Genomic DNA, 13,265 nt, shown 5'->3' on the forward strand with positions numbered 1-13,265 from the left:
AGTTCTGACATGCTTCTTGCAGTTCAAAGCTTTGCAAAGAAAAAAACATATCCATAACTGAAAAAAATAAACAGAATTTATGTATAATCTATTAAAACAATTTGCTATCCGATTATGTTTTTATGGAGAGAATGTCTCCTTGTCAAAATCCCAACAGTGTTGTTCCTTGGCGCATTGGGTATGTTGGTGGTGCTGCCACTCCCTGTGATGTCTCTGCTGTATCTAATTTCTTTCTAACTTTAACCTTTGTAAGACCACAGATCATATGTCAAACAGAGATAGGAGATAGGAGAACTCCACTCCCATACAAACTTACCTTTGATTGCAGAGCTGGCATGCAAAGCAGTCCAGGTGATAGACATTTTCTTTCGCCCTCATCACCATCTCAAAGGCTGGAATCAGCTTGCTGCATGCTGCACAGTTTCCTGTTACGCCAAACAACCTGAGTCACAAACAACATAATCCAAAAGACTATTAAATAAACAGAAAACATTAGAAGTGTCTTATATATTCTGAGACCAAAAGAACATGATCAGCATGTCAGAGAAACCTCAAATTGATCAAATGATTAATTATAATGGTCGTTCAACATAACTTGACATAACTCGTTTGTTGGTCCTGGTACTTGGGACCAATGTGATTTTGCTGAAGCTAGAAACTGGTGTTCAATGATGCTAAAACAATTATTTAAAAAAATTCAGGACTATTTTGAGACAGTTTACGTTTTTGTCATATTACAATAGCAGTAATAACAGACATTTTCAAAAATATCAGTGTGTACATTGTTAAACAAAATCAACAAAAATTAACAAACTGACTTACATTACATTTTAATTAGATATTAATAAAAAAAAAATCATTGTTTGCCACAATAAGTCAATAAACGTTTACAAACATGCTAATGGTTGCATGGGTTCTTGGTCTAATCAAGAATCATTTACACTATCTCTCAGATGCTAATGTCCATGTGCAAATGCTCTAACACCTCTGAGGTGTTTGCTTGTACAATCACGCATATTGGATAGTTTTATTCACATCATTCTGTAAATCGGCTGCTGTCTTTCCCCTATTTAACTTGAATAATCCATTTCTCTCTGAATATGCTGTATTATCAATCATTTTTCAATTGTTTTTTGCTTTAGAGCTTTACTTTAAATTAGCTTGTTATTCATTTTACTAATATATTGTGTAACTATGTGTTTTTTTGCCACTATCATGCTCACATTTCTCTATTGTGGGACAATAAAGGTATTTCTATTCTATTCAATTGAACAGCAGTTAACTTTTTTTAAAACGTGACAACCCAAATGGAGATTTTTGGATGCTTGTACCACAGAAGCAGATGGAACACCATCACAAAATCATATTTCTTTATCTATTTAACCTTTCTTTAAACAGGAAAGTCCCATTGAAATTAAGAACCTCTTTTTGAAGGGAGTCCTGGCCAAGAGGCAGCAAAAGTTACACAACAATTACACAATTAAAATGCCATACAAATTAAGAAAAACAGTCACAATTCAAAGAGGCCATCTTTAGTGCTCTCAGCACTCAATTTCTTAAAAGTACTCAATTTCAGTTGAGGTAATTTCCAGTCTTTTTGCAACATGTTCCACAAAAGGAGCCTATTAAACAAATGCCTTTTTTTCAAGTTCCAAGAGGGTAATGGAACAGAAAGCAACATACGCACCATTACAAATGATCAAGCAAACAAATTAGACTCACCTATCACCCTGAAAGAACTTTGAAAAGCACTCAACAAAATGCCCAACAATAAATCAACCGGACCGATGAACTCCCAGCAGAATTTTATATACATTTTTGGCAGTAGAGAATTTTCCAATTCTCCACTGAGTTGTACAAGAAATGAAAGCTACCTCTACAATATCTCCACATATGAATACAGCTGCCATGACACTTCTCTTAAAACCAGAAAAAACCCTATCTACCCGTTGGGCTGCCGTCCACTTTCTTTAATCAACACAGATTTAAAAATGATTACTCCAACTCTAATCCGCCCTGACCACACCGGCTTTATTAAAACCAGGAACATACCAGATAGCAAACAGGCTTAAATCGGAGGCAACCGGACTTGCGCTTAGTTCTTTCGCATGTTATTCAACCTAAAGAAAAAAAAGACACAGAAAAAGCATTATACAAGGCAAACTGGAAATTCTTGCTCACCACACTATGTAAAGTTGGATTTGGAGAGTCGTTTACCCATTCGATACTAATACTATAATCTTTACCTAGGGCCATGGTAACCACTAATGGCATCACATCACAGAGCTTCACACTTCACCAGGGGACCAGACAAGGATGTCCACTCTCTCCCTCTTTAGACAATTAGGCAAAACTATAACATCAAAGGTATTTCAGATATCGCTTCACAATGCAAAATACGTTTATATGCAGATGATCCAACCATCCACTTTCTTATCCCTTGCGGGGTTGCGACTGGTCCTGGTTATATGCAAATTATATTTACAGGATCCTTATAATTCACTACAAAAAACTTCAGCATTATTAATTAATTTTCCAAAATCTCAAATTACAATATAAACTGGCAAAAATCAGTGACTTTACCTGTCTCCAAAACGATTGGGATTCGGCAGCCCGAAATAGCTCCCTTACACTACACACTGGTACTATCAAATATTTAGGAATTAATATCTCCCCCCGGAGCTGTTTAATCTTAACTACATTCCTCTATTAAGAAGATAGAACACAATCTTAAACACTGGAGAAACCTTCCACTATCACTTATTGGCCAAATATCAGCAATGAAAATGAAAATACTACCACAAATTAACTATCTGTACTCAACTATCCCAATAACACCATCAGACAACTGGTTTGAATCATTAAATTCAATCATCAGACTATTCTACTGGAAAAACAAGAAACCAAAAATCTGTCTCGCAATACTACAACAACAGAAATCATTAGGTGGATTAGAAGCTCCCAATTTTCATACCTATTACTTAGAAAATCAACTTCAATATTTAGTCAAATGGACCCAAAAACATAACTGGAACAATTGATGGATAGACCTAGAACAAAATCAATGCAACAATACTTCACTTTCAAATCTACCCTTTTTACCTGTTTCAGTAAAGCAAACAAACTACTGCAGAAACCATTATAATAAACTGAACTTTACTGCTTTACTGTCTCTTATTGTTATTTTCTGTTTTTATTTTTCTACCTTTATGTTAAGTTGCATGTTTCCTTTTGCCTTTCACGTTGCTGCTGGTACACCTGAATTTCCGGGGGACAAAACAATTATATTTTATTCTATTTTATTCCAAAATAATTCAATTATCCTGGAGCTCCTCTCTGCTCTTCCCTCAGGTGGGGGAGGCAGCTTTCCCTGTGTTGGCCCCTCTTGAGCACCTTTGCTCGGGGGTTCCCTTCAGGCATCTGTGGTTTGGTTCCCTTGGCGTCTTCCTCAGTGCTCTGTGGAGCGGGTCTCTGGCTCCTCATAACCACGATGGGGCATTTTTTGGATAAACCTTACATACACAAGTTCACTCTCACAAACAACTACAGCTGCTTGGATCCAGGTACTTACAGATTCACTTCTATACAGAAAACCCCTGTTATTATCTTTAGCTGTCACTTTATATACATTCCATATTAAATAATACTGTATATTTTTTTAGAGATGGTATCAAGGTGTTGGTTGTTTGTACCTGTAGTACCTCATCGGTTGGTTTTGCTGTTCTTTTTATATGTCTCTTTGCAGGTGAAGAAGCAGACTCAAAGGATGTTGTAACGCTCTCTCCCTTTCCTCTTCTTTTTCTTTCGCCTTTTCTTCCGTTTTCCATTTTGTCTCATCTGTTTCTTTTCTTTTTTTTTTTTCCCTCTTCCACCTTCCCGTTTCTGAGTCCATTTAACATGAAACAGTCCCAGCATAAAATCTAATAAAGCTTCTTGCATATATAAATCAAGTGGAGCGCTATAGTGAAAGCAGTAAGGCTCCACTTCATCAAGACAACAATTATTAATGCTAAATTGCCAGACAGCACAAAGAATTAAAATAAACTTAGTTGGAGTAAAAAAAATTAAAACTGTGTGTTTCCTTTTTAGAACAACAACCTGAGATTAGTTTTTAATGAATTATGACAATGAGGGGAATCAAACTGAAACTGAACACAATAAAACTAAATCAAGCACGGTCTTTGTCAATAGCATCATATTAAATGACCGCATGAAGGCAGCGCCTGACGAGGCTGCGGCCACAGTCTGCCATCTACCCATGTCTGTCTTTCTCTTAATGGTCTGTACTGAAAGGAAATTTCCCCCACGGCGAACAAATAAAGCAATTCAATCAATTCAATTCAATCAAACACTAACACCGTTCAGTGGTGTCCCCTCATACTTCACATCTCTTTCTGATTAACAGCTTGACAAAGCTAAGACAAATAGAAGGGCTTTGTATATCTCAAGGGCAACACAAATGAGTGGCATATGACTGATGTGTGTTTTAATAAGAAAACACCCAGAAGCGTCTGGGACCACATGGTACGCCACACAGTGATGGTAAATTCACTGAACTTGTGAAACTAATTTTCTTTTCATACTGACAACTAAAAGCACCTTAAATTATGAGGCACATTCACCATCCTCACTCACAAGGCAGCCTTGAGTTCCATATCTTACCTAAGTAAAAGCTGGAATCAAACCCACAACCTTACCGTTACCAGATAACTACTCTTCCCACTGTACCACTGCTGCTGATTGATTCTTTTTGGCATTGGTCTTTTTTCCATAACTTCCCTTCTGAAGTGTCGTGTCAGTGTTCCCAGTCTGTGTGTGTTTACTTGCAGCCTGGTGATTTGGGAATAGAATAACTTATCTAGGCATGGCTTATACTTTTAAAGTGCTTTATGCAGCCTGACAACTCCAAAGCGCTTTACACAACAGTCAGTCATTCACCCATTCACACACACATGTCACAGCTCTGTTTGTAGCCACAGCTGCCCTGTGCCAGAATAATCTTTGTGATTTTGTAAAATGACAAAATAAAAAGGTTATAGAACAATCTTTTACAAAGGGAGTCAGTGAGTGAAGATTTTTTTTTTTAAGATTAAGCTGCTAAAACGGAATAAGGAAACCTAAAATACCAGATTTGCACACGTTTTAGTGTTTCAAAGAGTATTTGTTAGTCCAATCATGCATATTTCAGTTTTCTACATCGTTCTGTAATCATCTGCTGGTTTTCTTTTATTAACTTCAAAATATTACATTTATCTGAGTATGCCTTAACATCTATTAATAATTGCTCAGTGTTTCCCCCTTCTGATAAGTCTTTTTCTTCTGTTGTACAGCTTAATTTTAAATTTAGATATAGATCTAGTGGGACAATAAAGGTATTTCTATTCTATTCCGTACCATCAGGAGTTGTAAAAAAGTAGAAGTTCTGCTGGAGCCGTGGTGCTCCATTTTTTTTCACCTTGCCCTAATCTCTTGTCTTTCTTGCCACATAAATTGCTCTTGCCTCGGCGTGCATTCATCAGCCTTTGTATTAGAATTTGTTTCCTCACAAACCATTGATCATCATCCTATTACTAGGCAAATGACAGTTAATTACCCACTACATTAACCACCAGGACCTGGGGACTGACTCCCTGTGCCATCAGTCAACATGATGAATGTGGCGTGTTCAGTAATGCATGACCATTCTCCCATATGCCTGGCATGCAGAGAACAACCCCAGATCACACTTTAACGCATCAAGAGAAAATCCATGGGAATTTACATAATTACAGACTCAGGGTTAATAACAGACAAATGATTTGTTACTTCTCTCATAGGTGTTTTTAATAGAACTGTTGCGATATTACCATGTCTTGAACAGAGCTGGTGTTCTAGACTGAAAATAGGTGGCATTGAGAAGGTTTTGACCGTTTATCTGTAAAAAGGTCCAGAAATTGTATAAAGGAATAGATGTGACCAATACTAAAATAAAATAAGAATTCTGAATGTATGGGCTGTAGATAGTACAAGTGCTAGGGGATGCTGGAAAGGAGGAGGGTGTGGTTTATAGGTAGTAAATGTAATTATTCCATCTCCACCATTCCCGAGTGTCAATGATTAAACAACTCCAGGGCTGAAATGATTCCACCGATTACCACCGATATGACCCGGGAATTTTCCCTGCCCCAACGTCCAAAATATGTGACGCATAGCGGCCATTTCTAAGGCATCTTGTCTCCATAATTGCTATAAATGAGCCAAAGGGGTACAAATATGAACGAGCTGTAAAGGAATGTGGAAGAGGAATGACAGACCACTAAGAAGGATTTAGTTACTGTCGAAGTAAGAGATTTTAAACTCATTTACTTGGTCAGCTGTTTATTGGTTCTGAATGTGAAGAAGTCTGCGAGTATATTTTAGAGGGGGTGGTACAGATTTCTTATAAATCCTTTTGAAACACCTTTGGCTGAGGTATTTATCCTCCACTTGTAGTTGAACAAAAAAAGCCTCGGGCTTCTTGCCTGTGCAAATTCTCAATTATCCGGGTCATCGCAACAGCAAACAGGCTTAGATCGGAGGCAACCGGTCTTTCCTTCAGTTCTTTCTGAAAACTTTTCTACACCTCGTCCAAGAGTATTTTTTTAATACTTGTGGCTCGCACTTGAGCAACCTACAGTTGGTGCACTGCTGTTTTTAAAGAACATCGAGGCCCATCCTCCTAAGTGCATTCTAGGTCAGATGCAAAACAATGACTAACATGTAACTGTTCTATAAACTGTCGGATTATTGCTTAGACTTGAGGTTAGATTTAACACATTTTTAAACCTGGTCCAAACCAGATAATATGTCTTGAATAACTAAACCCTAAATTGAATCATTAAAAGATGTAGCAAATTACCAGCTGCTAAAGCTTTAGATGCCAAGTTGTAAGCAGCCATGTTTACCCCATTAGATCTACATTATTGTCAGCATGGCATGTTATGTTGTTTAATACCTTTCTACTTTAATTGGCCTTATTCTCAGTTATTTTACGTATTTAAAATTAGATAGTGTTGACACTGTTGATGTCTTTACTATCTCTGCCTTCATGAGTCTGCTCAAGAATATCCCAAACACCACAAACCAAGAAAAAAGAAAATATATAAGGGATAAAACACAGACAGATTCTGGGGCTTAACAAATGAGAGAGGAATTGACATTGTTTGAGTCTGTGTTTGTTTTAGTAACCACTAAGCTCTAGAAATAGCAGAAAATCTTAAAGGGAAAAAGCACTAGATTTTATACTTCTTTTCGTCTTCTTCCACTTTACAGTAAGTTTTCTTTATGTACAATTCAAAAAAGTAAATTTTGAAAACAAAAAGCATTACATTTACATACTTTATTTTGATATATTTTAAATACATAATGTCACATTTTTGTTGTGGGACCATCTTGTAAAGGGCTAGTTAAAAATATCAGTAAGAAAATTAGCACATAATAGAATTGCAATGGGGGTCGTGCTGAATTAGATGCACCGGTACTATGATGAAACAGTGAAGAGGCTTATTCCTGTACTCATTGTAGCTTATCGGTTACAAAAGGCTTTCATCATGGCATTTTATTTTCAAGTGAAAACAAAAGACCTTGGTCAGCACTGTTCATTGCAGATATCTGACTGGTAATAGAACAGCTTGGCTGGGTGGAAAGTAGGATATCACAGTTCCACCAGGCTGCACTTTAATTCAGAAGTCATTCAGGGGTCCGGCTCAGGCCTCATAACTTTGCGTGTCAGTATAACAGCTGTAAGACTGACACCAACCAATCAGCGTTTTGAAATACCGTTTTACCCAATGCTGACCTGTCGTCATCCATACCAAAAAATACAATCAGCTTGAATCTCCCAAGCTGGCAATCATCTTAATTCTTTCCTGAACCTCATTTCCATTTTGCTTTAGTTGAAGTCGACCACAGTGACTAACATCACATTTCACACACGCACGCACACACACATCCTTGTATTAAATACAAAGTGAGGACCACACCTGGGCTTCCATTCATTTTCAACCTTTTCTATGGTCTAACCCTGACTCTAAAGGCTTCCACATACTCGGGTGTACTGCGCTCATACTGTGAGCCGCGCAGACTCTACACTGACTCTCTGCAGACGTTTTACCCTTCATAGTGGAGCGTACATATTGCCTACATTTCTTGTGGTAAATTCCTACAATTCCCACACTTTCTGCCAGCGGGACGAAGCGGCGGGAACGGATGGTGAAATGTGTGATTAGCTAGCTGAGCACCTAGAGACGTTTCACCGCACACCTGTCAGTGAGAACAGAGAGGACCTTGTGACGTCCTGCTTAGAGCAGCTCAGCGTATCAAGCTTGGTGTCACAAATAAAACAGTTTGATGTGAAGACTTCTTGCCACCGATCAGTTTATAGTGTGACGGCGTGTACGCAGGCGTAAAGTTTTTGCTTTGCACGTACCTGTCTGCGTGGGGTCTGTGCAGAGCCCGCCTAGAGCAGGGGTCACCAACCTTTATACTTCATTGCTACTGTGTCATAAGAAGGGCTACCTGTACTCACATTTGAACTAAAGGGTCAGCGCTAGTATGATTAAAAAGGAAGAGCAACTGCATAAAATAGCCTTTTAAATGCAGCTCACTGGAGGGTTGAGCTAGAGTATGCTCTGCACGGCCATCCGTGGACTCATTTCCACGCAAGTATGTGGCTACCTTAACCTTAAACCTAACCTCTACCAGTATATACCTAAACCCACCCTAACCTACATTTTATTGACATCTTAGTCCAAAATCTAACCCTAACCCAGAAAAACGTGAGGACCAAAAAAATTTACTCACTTTACTAGTAATATGTGAAAAAAATGTTTTCACTCAGCTGTAAGTACAAGTACACACACAAACACACACACATAGACACACACACACAATCCAAAAACCACTGATCGGTCATAAAAATCTGGCCTGCACACAGGACCCCAAATGTAGCCTAGTGGGTTAGTAGGCTCCAGATGATGAAAGTTACATCACACACATTTTGGGCCAGATGGTGAAAATTATTTCCATAATTACCATATATGGAAAGTGCTAGGGGAGGAAACCACTGTGCAGCTAGCATACTGACATGGATATGTGCAGTTCTAAATAATCTGCCCAGTTATCCTCAAAATGAAAACATCTATGCTATCCAGTACACATGTTCACAATGGCTTGGGCCTGTATTATTATAATAACAAAGATAATAATACTCTGAGTTTAGGAGCGAGCTGTAAATATGACTGTCATTCTGGATGACTCAAAAACTCTGTTTCCATAAGCATGCAAAATGATCAATAATTGTTTTTATTTCTTTTTTTATTTTTATTTTATACACCCTTGACCATTGAAATCAAAATAAAAAACAATAAAAGTATATATTGCATGTGACTAGGACTGTGAATGTCTGGCTCTGACTGGTCGTTAGTAGTGTCAGTCACTCTTGTGTACTTCTCACACACCCTCCACCACACAGCAGTACTGTCATCAAAGTTCAAGATCGCTGGTGGGCTGCAGCGCAGCATAGAGGAAGGGTGAGGGACCAGTAAGGTGTGCTTGTTCAAATTTTCAGGCTAAGTCAATGGTTTTCTCAGAACTTCCTACTGCACCTTGAGATTTCCCGGTCATTTAGTTAAATCTGTTTAACTACTGGCAAAATCCTATTGCGTTCATAAAAACTTATCCATACGTTTATATTTAGTAGAATTGATTACTGCAGCGGTGTTTTCACAGGTCTGACTAAAAAGTGGATCAGACAGCTGCAGCTGATCCAGAACGCTGCTGCCCGCATCCTCACTAAGACTAAGAAAGTAGAGAACATGAACCCAGTTCTAAAGTCCTTACACTGGCTCCCTGTATCTCAGAGAATAGACTTTAAAATACTTCTGTTAGTCTATAAATCCCTAAATGGCTTAGCACCTAAATACATCACAGACTTGTTATCAGTGTATCAACCATCCAGACCACTAAGGTCTTCTGACTCCAGCCTACTCTGCATACCTAGAACCAGAACCAGAACCAGACATGGAGAAGCAGCGTTTAGTTCCTATGCTCCATTTATCTGGAACAAACTTCCAGAAAACTGTAAAAGTGCTGAAAGCCTGAGTTCCTTTAAATCGAGATTAAAAACACATTTGTTTGAAATTGCCTTTGAATGTTCTAGTTAAACTGTTCTACTGTTTTTAATGTTCTTTTTTGTTTCTACATTCTATCCCTACTGGCTTTTATTCCTATATCTTAATCATGTAAAGCACTTTGCATTGTCTCTGTACTGAATTGTGCTATATAAATAAATTTGCCTTGCCTATTATTTGGTCAAAAACACACAAATTGTTGAATGAGGTGCATAGTGGTGAAATAGGTCCTTTAGGCATCTCAAACAGGTTCTTAGTCTCAAATATCTGTGTTTTCCATGTGATGGACTGGTAACCTGTCCAATTTATAACCTACTCCTTGTATTGCAACCACCTGCAGATAGGCACCAGCAACGTGCTACTATGAGCAGGAAAAACTAGAAGACTCGCCCCCCACTGCACACTTGCTTCCACTGATTGCCTCGTCAAGCATCCGTGCACCAGCCAATCGCGTCAGAACCTCATCCTTCCATCCCTTAAGACTTCGCTTTTAAGGCACCCCACTCATAGATCCTCCTGCTCTTCAGCTGAGCTTCAACTGAACTTTGCCCTCCTCCACGCCATCTCCTGCTTTACACTTCACTAATCCTAATCCTGAAATGAAGATCCAAGCGCATAGACATTTTCAGCTTTCATGTCTTCTGCTGGGGCCCTAGGGCCAAAGAACCTCTCTAATTTATGTCAATAAATCTCTCTGATTTGCCTATTTTTGTCTGTGTGGGTCCATCCAGAATAAAATGGATTGATGTATAAATAGTTTGGATGCAAATGTAATAATGTTCTCCAATACCAAACTGTAAGTGAAAGGATCTTTTTTTTCTGTTTCTTTGCCTTAGCTTTTGCTTGTGTTATTATATTGGTTGAAAACTAGATTATTCCGAAACAAGACAAAACCAGTATTTGGCAAACATTGCGGGGCTGAGAAGGACAGATACTGCACTGCACCTCGGTGTGCATCACACAGCAGGGTTTGTTATCATCCTCTCACATATGCCTGCAGAATGGAAGTGACAGCCAAATATGTAGCAGCCTTGCAACCCCCAGACGGTTTCAGGCGAAGCATTCTCAAAAAGCAGTTACTGTGGAGGGACAGAAATGCATCAAACGAAATAAAAAGAGAATGCCAACATCTTTGGACTTTTGCTGTTGGAAGCCTCATATTTGCAGGAAGAAGTTCAAGTCAAAAACACCCAGCCATAAATTAAAGGCCTTTCAGATCTTCAGGTGACATTTGTTGTTCTAAACGGTGTTTGGTCTTTTATATAGAAAACTTAATAGAATTTCATTTTCAACGTATAACTAAACAATGTAGTAAAATCTCTTTAAAGTGTGTGCCAGTTAATTCTGGTGCTGTGGATGCTCTGAACTTTGAGACGGGGTCAAGCTGTTAGCCAGACAGCTACAATGGCAAGGGTCCTGCACTTATATCAACTCTCCCAAAGAGCTTTTTAATGAGTTTCTCATTCACCTATTCACAAAAACAATTTTACAGACCTTTTCTTACAAGTCCATGTCATTTCTATTGTCACACAGTGGTCCTAAAAGGGCTTCCGGGTCTTATTAAAGGACTTCTAAACATTTCCTGAATGATAAAAGATGTTCCAGCAGCAATATATGCCCACTTTATTAGGTACATTTGCCAGTACCACTTTGGACCTGGTTTTGCCTTCAGAAGTGCCTTAATTACATGTGGCATTGATTGAACACGGTGTTTGAAACATTCCTCTAATATTTTGGTCCATATTGACATTATTTATGGCGTCATCCAGATGTGGAGATCTGTCAGCTCTACATTCGTGATACGAATCACCCAATCTATCTCTTCCCTAAAGTGTTCAATCGTACAGAGATCTGATGTCAGTGAAGACTGCTAAAGCACAGTGAAGTAATTTTTATGATCAAGAAGCCAATTTTAAATTGTCTGAATTATTTGGCATGATGGTTTAACTTGCTGGTCATCAGACGTTTGCAACATTGTGAACATTGCAGGTGGTGCTTAAATTACACTGAGCTGGTACAAAATGCTGAGGGGAAAAAAAGCTGCACTGTTACACCACCATTGATTGTTTTATTGACTATAACACTGAGAATTTCCTCTAGGATGGATGGTGGGGTGTTTTTTTTTTGGATGATGTCACTATCTAATTTGCATATTTGTTCATACGTTTGTGACCCAAGCTGTAGGAATAAAAGCTTTTCCCAAGACAAGTGATGCTTGTCTTGATTTTATTGTACATAAAACAAACTGTACAAAACCATATCAGAGGCATACAAAGTGAACGATGTGATTGACTGATTGAAGCTGTGTGTAAAAAAACACTAGACATTAGAAAAAAGGCCCAATGCGGTGAAGGGTAATATTTAGAAGTGGCGGTACTGCCTAGTGGTGCATACCGGCCCACTTAAAGCGCTGCTTATTGGGAGAAATCAAGTTAAATATGCTCACATAGGTGAAATCCTCCTTTTCCTAGCAGGCTCCATCCTCTATCATCTCCTCACTCTCTTCAATCTCCAAGCTCCTCCTCTCGCCTAAACTTTAAAAACTGTCTCCAAACTATGAAAACTCAATCCAAACTCTAATCTCCAAGTGATCAAAATTCTATCAAAAACCTGAACTGACCGCAACTGTCCAACAATCACCCATATTTTGACTGGATACTGAGGTGCTTAAATGTCCATCAAAACTCGCAGGCAATCTGAACCACTTCCTGAAGCAGTAACATGGTACGGCTGGATAGCAAGGCTTCGGATGTCATTATTTTTCACTCCTCCCCTAAATGAAGCAAGCCTCGATACACGCTTTGTGGAAACGCTCCCTCCATTCCTCGACACATGCTCCGAAGGCTTCTACTCATCTCATAACATCCCTAGTTGTCTTGAATCTGAGAATGAAATAGGTAATGAAATTGCTGTGATGAATTTACAAGTTTTTTAACACTATAAAGGTGATACTAGACACCCATTTTCCAATTGAAGATAACAGTTTATCTAAGGTAAGTTTAACTTAGCTTAGAAAAGCTGGTTGACCTGAGCATTTAATGCAATTAACCAAAATTAAGAGAGGCACAACGATGATTCAAACTTAATTTTAACCACCATAACAAGTAAGAGTGAATG

General features: G+C 38.5%; 1 protein-coding gene across 2 annotated transcripts in view; it reads right to left on the reverse strand.

Annotated features, from left to right (window-relative positions):
- Nucleotides 1-13,265, reverse strand: part of lmo3 (LIM domain only 3) — a 66,533-nt gene that overhangs the window by 10,620 nt on the left and 42,648 nt on the right. For both annotated transcript variants that reach the window (XM_036149369.1, XM_036149368.1), the window contains exon 3: nt 317-442. In XM_036149369.1, the coding sequence (XP_036005262.1) occupies nt 317-442 (126 nt within the window). The remainder of the gene's footprint in view (nt 1-316; nt 443-13,265) is intronic.

The sequence above is a fragment of the Fundulus heteroclitus genome, chromosome 17, assembly GCF_011125445.2.
Source record: "Fundulus heteroclitus isolate FHET01 chromosome 17, MU-UCD_Fhet_4.1, whole genome shotgun sequence".
Taxonomy (NCBI): Eukaryota; Metazoa; Chordata; class Actinopteri; order Cyprinodontiformes; family Fundulidae; genus Fundulus; species Fundulus heteroclitus.